General features: G+C 36.3%; 1 protein-coding gene across 1 annotated transcript; it reads right to left on the reverse strand.

Annotated features, from left to right (window-relative positions):
- Positions 1 to 1310: 1310 nt before the first annotated feature.
- On the reverse strand, positions 1311 to 5622 carry LOC140768888 (glyceraldehyde-3-phosphate dehydrogenase 2, cytosolic-like). Its single transcript, XM_073109341.1, has 12 exons — positions 5483 to 5622; positions 5364 to 5387; positions 5168 to 5268; positions 4108 to 4223; positions 3924 to 4023; positions 3374 to 3520; positions 3233 to 3293; positions 3039 to 3136; positions 2234 to 2376; positions 1855 to 1938; positions 1639 to 1728; positions 1311 to 1547 (listed from the first exon to the last, which is right to left on the reverse strand). The coding sequence occupies exons 1-12, from the start codon at positions 5484 to 5486 to the stop codon at positions 1502 to 1504; spliced, it is 1014 nt and encodes a 337-aa protein (XP_072965442.1). The 5' UTR covers positions 5487 to 5622; the 3' UTR covers positions 1311 to 1501.
- Positions 5623 to 6046: the final 424 nt, after the last annotated feature.

Below are 6046 nucleotides of genomic sequence, written 5' to 3' on the forward strand. Positions count from 1 at the left end.
AACGAGAGCTGTTTTTCCATGCATTTTTACCCCCACAAACGGAATCTACCATATTTGGTTTCCATTAATTTAACCCACATAATATAGCCATAATTAAGCAATTGTAGAAATTTTTGGAGCCATAGAAAGCCTATCCGAGCTGTTCTTAGGTCCCTGATGTTGAGTTCACATGATCTTTAGGCAAATTAACCATGATTCATTTCACCAAATGTCTTAGATTCTTAGATTTTTTGCACAACAAAATCTCTAGATTTCTTAGTAATATCATTAATCAAATTTAAAGACGTAACGTGAAATTTCAAAGCATAACAGTATTAACTGAAAATTGTAGATAACATTGATAGTAGAATTAATAAGAATAGTGCTGCCCACTATAATAAATTATCCGGCCAACACCCATCAACTTATCTACTATCCAGCCTCCACCCACCGAGTCTTTCCAACCTTTACTTCTGACTTTCTCGGGAGCGAGCTCTACTCCCAAGTATCAGAAAGAAAAATTACTAAGCCAACATTAAAATAGATTACACGATGCAAATTTAGGTCCATTCATGCTAGACAACTATCACCCATTTTCACAATAACATTCAAACTTTTTTTTAATTATTAAAAATACATCATGATCCTTTCCTTCAAAAAGGTTGTTATGTACTAAGAAGTCACGTAACAATATTAAAGGTTTTAAAATCAATTGTAGAAAATAATAAGAATGAGTTGAGACAGAAATTGTCCTTTTGTTCTACTATATATAAATCTCAAAAACCTCATTAATACATTTACAATTTTCCACAGTGGGTTTAGTAATAACTAAAATATTATTAGCAATAGTACGATTGGCAAATTTTACAGTCTTCACCAATGTTAAAATCCCAACCGTTATCAACAACATGACGCCTTTATAGTAACTTTAACATGTGAAGCAGAACTAATGACCTATGAGCACTATCTGAAAGAGATCGATCTGTTGTCAGATAAGTATCGATTCTTGGGTATTAGTTGGACAAATTCGAGACTAAGAGTAGTTAATTACCATGCCTCTGTCCACCAAAGATATATACGACTATAAAAACCAAAAAGCACATTTAAAGTAATGGTGCAGGAGGCCAAATCAAGGGTCAGACAAGGGTCTTCAACGATCTTTAATGCAGATGCCATCCTATAAACGATTCAACAAGATCTTTCGGGCAAACAATCACAATTCCTCCACTGAAGAGCAATTGCTAACAAAGTAAAATGCAGCAAGAAACGAGTTCCAACTTGGAATCGTCGCAGCGATTAAAAGAAATGAAGTATATAAACAACTTGGAGGCTTTGAAGCATTAAATTACCAGCTTTATTTAAACTGAGTTCCACACATCTCAAACAAAATGGGCTACTCAAGCCCGACTCAGGGTTTACCAGGAAAAGAGAAACATTTAATGATAAATTTTATTCACGAAATAAGTCTCAGAGACCACCTACGGCAAGCAAACCGGAACGCCACATAGGGTAATGAAGCATTCTACTTGGTGCTGTTGATGTGGCGGATCAAGTCAATAACCCGAGAGCTGCAAAACAAATGAAAATTTTAGTAAAAAAGCTCAGCCCTCTTCACTATGTATGAGATGCTTACATCCATATACAAGCAATAGAATTTACCTGTAGCCCCACTCGTTGTCATACCAAGCCACGAGCTTGACGAAGTTCTCATTCAAAGCAATTCCAGCCTTGGCATCGAAGATGCTCGACCTACAGGCACCACCAAAAGTCAGACCCAGAATACATATAGATAGCATTAGAAAACACTTTAAAAAGCTATAGAATTATAGTCAAAACCAGCATTATTAAGAACAGAACCCTTTAAAGGCCAAGTACCTGCTGTCACCCAGGAAGTCAGTTGAGACCAAATCCTCCTCAACATATCCTAGGATTCCCTTTAATTTTCCCTCAGACTCCTCCCTGTCATGGAACAACATTATGTAACGAAGAAACAACATAGAATAAATAATGACTATTGAGGTATAGTAGCCTAAAGACTGCAAATGATGCTCTGTAAGAGAACACTACTGTAGTCCTGTTCAATTAATCAGAGCAAAAGCACAAACACTTATGATAGTGCAGTAAGTAGAATCTACTAATTTTTGCCAAAAAGAGATTTGCTGATCAAGTTACAGATTTTATCTTCGAATTTAGACAACTACATATTGTTTCTCAATGAATGATTTTAACAACTGCGTGCAGTCTATGTACTTACTTTATAGCAGCCTTAATCTGCTCATAGGTGGCTCCCTTTTCAAGCCTGACAGTCAGATCCACAACCGACACATCTACAGTTGGAACACGGAAAGCCATACCAGTCAACTTGCCATTCAAAGCAGGCAGCACCTTGCCAACAGCCTATGCAAGTTACAATAAAGCAGGTTAGAATTCATTCCGAACAAGCCATGAAAAGATTTTGCAAGTAGTTTCACACAGGATATGCTCAAACTAAGGGTATAGATTTCTAACTTCATTAAGATCACAGCATCAACTATTCTTAGGGATTATCCTGTAAGCTAAAACAGGAGGAAGCAGACCAATAGGAGAATTTTCTCCCATTTAATCAGGATATAAGCAACAAGAACCTGGGAACTGAAATATACAAGATTCATTGCTCTTCAACATATTTATTGATTACTGAGTTGCACAGTTGCAATGCTCACTCGGTGCACCTACGGGGATTCAGTCGGGAACAACCAATGATATCTAATAGTAAGCTAAGCTAATTCGAAACATTGAAATTCAATGGTGACACAAGAAAAATGAAACCCAGTAAACAGGAAATTAATCTGCTCTCCTAGAAAGTGGCTTGAGAGAAAAAGAAATATATCATGCATCAGGAGAGATTTAACTTATTGCAATCAATTTACTTCTTCATAACAATCTACAGAATAGCACATGCTTCCATCACTAAGCCAAACAGGTCAAGGTATCTAGAGCTAAAACACTAAACTCAAGTAATCCTATCAATAATCAGAATATTTTTTTGTACTTTATTTAGATAACTCAAATTTAAGTACCTTGGCAGCACCAGTGCTGCTGGGAATAATGTTAAAGCTGGCAGCACGTCCACCTCTCCAGTCCTTGCTAGATGGGCCATCAACAGTCTTTTGTGTGGCTGAAACAATAGAATTGGATGGCATATCAAATTACAGCCATTTCTTCCATCATTTCAAGATAATCTAAAGATTAATTACTCTAAGTGAATATTTACCAGTCATGGCATGAACTGTCGTCATCAATCCTTCAACAATGCCAAATTTGTCATTAATGACCTGTCATAGATTAGGAAATAGAAAGAAATCAGTAATTAACCAACCAAAAATTTCATAAAAGGTATAGTGAGGAACACTACCTTCGCAAGGGGTGCAAGACAGTTAGTGGTACAGCTAGCATTGGAAACAATATTTATGTCAGATTTGTACTCATGCTCATTAACACCAACCACGAACATAGGAGCATCTTTGCTAGGAGCAGAGATGATGACCTTCTTGGCGCCACCCTGTCATTAAACGGCAAGGTATGGTTAGCATATCTCAACCGCCCTGTACAAGATTTAAAATGCTCCAGAGAGTAAACAATCAAGGAAGTACACACCATACAAGAGGAATCATGCCTTCAAGCCTAAGAAAAACTAAACTCAGTTATTCACTCTACCAAATTCTCTTCTATAACCACTATTAATCCACTCCATTGTTCACTATCTACCAAGTACTCATTTGTAATCCACCATTAATAAATACAACTTATAATAAGGCATAAAATTACCAATAAACTTTTTAGCACACATGATAACAAACTCAATATGCATGATTATAGCAAGGGTTACACATCATCAAATGATGATCTACCAAGGAAACAATCTAAAATATCAAACACTAAGTTGAATGAACCGAAAAGAGAACCTTCAGATGTGCAGCTGCCTTGTCCTTGTCGGTGAAAACGCCAGTAGACTCAATAACGTATTCAGCACCAGTCTCACCCCAGGGGATCTCCTCAGGGTTCCTAAAAACAACCAACTAAAATTAACACCTCATCTAACAGCTAGAATTTAGAGCAATAAACACAACTGGTGGTTAGTTCATCTACCTAACACCAAAGACGGCGACTTGCTTCTCACCAAAGAGAAGAGTCTTGGAGTCCTTAACCTTGATGTCATGATGCTTCCATTTTCCGTGCACGGTATCATACTTAAACATGTAGGTCTGCAGGGAACAATAATTCAATTAGAAGACCAATAAAAGGTGCAAAACTAATCAAGTAAAATAAGTCTGTTAAAAAAGTTGTAGGAAGGAAGATCTCCAACCGATCTCCATATTGGTCTCAAAATTTGAAGCTAGTTACAATGCAGCTCCAAATTTGGAGCCCCATGGGAATTTTGAGAGCCCAGGTCTAGAGTATTACTCCTCTTTTTCGAATTTTAAAATTATCTTCTAAAGGTGTACAATATTTTTATAAATTCTATTTGTATCGTTTTTATACACTAAAAATTTAAACTTTATATATAATTAATTATACTAAATAGTTTTTAACAAAAATAATAACATTGGAAGGATCTCATCAAGACTTCAATATGAGTAATATAGTTTTATTTTACATCATTTAGAATCGGTCCCGAAATTCTTCAAATGACAATTATCATATAAATGGAAACACCAAATATAGAAATATATATAAATAGAATTCTGTTTTCTCATTTATTATACTCGTAAAATGTAATGTTTTATTTATTGAATGTTCTCATTTATTTAGTTAAAAATATTAATTTAAACTAACTCTGAAACTATTTAATATTATTCTTATTTTATAAGATATCAACCAACCATATCTTTTATCAAAAAATTCAATATTACTAATAGTTAGTAATTAATTTCAAAATAATGTACAAATATTATATTATTTAATAATTAAAAAAATTAAAATAGAGCCCGGTGCGTTGGAGTGCACCGGGCTCCGAAAGGGAATATGCTCTTAGATCCAAACTATAAAAATGCATCAAAATTGGCAGTTAATCGTAATGAGTTATTAGAATGTTTGGAAATCTACAAAACCAATCAAGTAAAATAGTTTAGCATCAGCAGATCGGATCATGAAATCTGTAGATCTGTTAAGAAAAATGGACCAGATCACCGCAGAAAGGGAACAATACCATATAATCGGTAGTGATGAACGGATCGTTGACGGCGACGAGTTCAACATCGTCGCTCTGGAGAGCAACTCGAGCGACCAACCGTCCGATCCTTCCAAATCCTAATAAAATCGCACCAAAATCGTGTCAAACACATCATGATCCGCTCTAAATCACAAAACATACCCGATCAAAGCATAATAATCCAAAAACCAACCGTTGATGCCGATTCTGATCTTTCCTGCGGCAAAAAAAAAATGAAAAATGAGTACAAATTCAGTTAGAATCCAAAATGGTAGAACAAATAAGACCTACAAGAGAAGGATTAAAAATTACCCATGACGACGGAGATGAGATCTGAAAACGAGAGACGAGACGAAGCTTCTGGAAAGAGAGGCGGCGAAGAGAAAGCGAGAAGTGCGAGAAATGATAGGGTTTAGCTCCCTATATAAAGCCGAAGCAAGAGAGAGAAAATGGAATGTGATCCGTGATTGGCCTATGTAAAATTTACTAAAATATAATATAAAAGGCAAGAAAAAAAGTAGCCATGATAAGGTGCGGTATCATCGTCTTGCTATGTCCACGTGGCTATCTATTATTGGTAGGAAGTTCGTCCAGATCTTCAACGAAGAGCTGGAGTATGTTAAGGAAGGAGTTCTGGAGATACGGCAATTGATGATATTTTTGAAGTGGAGGAGCATTTGCAAGCCACGTTCGCAGACGAACCAGATTAGGCGGTCAGATCACGTGACTTGGGGCACAATGAACGGTAAAAGTTGGGAGCGACGACGAAAAGCCACTGGATTTGGTAGTTAATTACAATAATGCCAGATTCTGGAAGATTCTAGCCGCGGCCGATTGGTTTGGAAAGCGGTTTATGCGACCAGTCGCCCGACGATT

This window comes from Typha angustifolia, chromosome 10 (genome assembly GCF_048772165.1).
Source record: "Typha angustifolia cultivar Huaian chromosome 10, ASM4877216v1, whole genome shotgun sequence".
Taxonomy (NCBI): Eukaryota; Viridiplantae; Streptophyta; class Magnoliopsida; order Poales; family Typhaceae; genus Typha; species Typha angustifolia.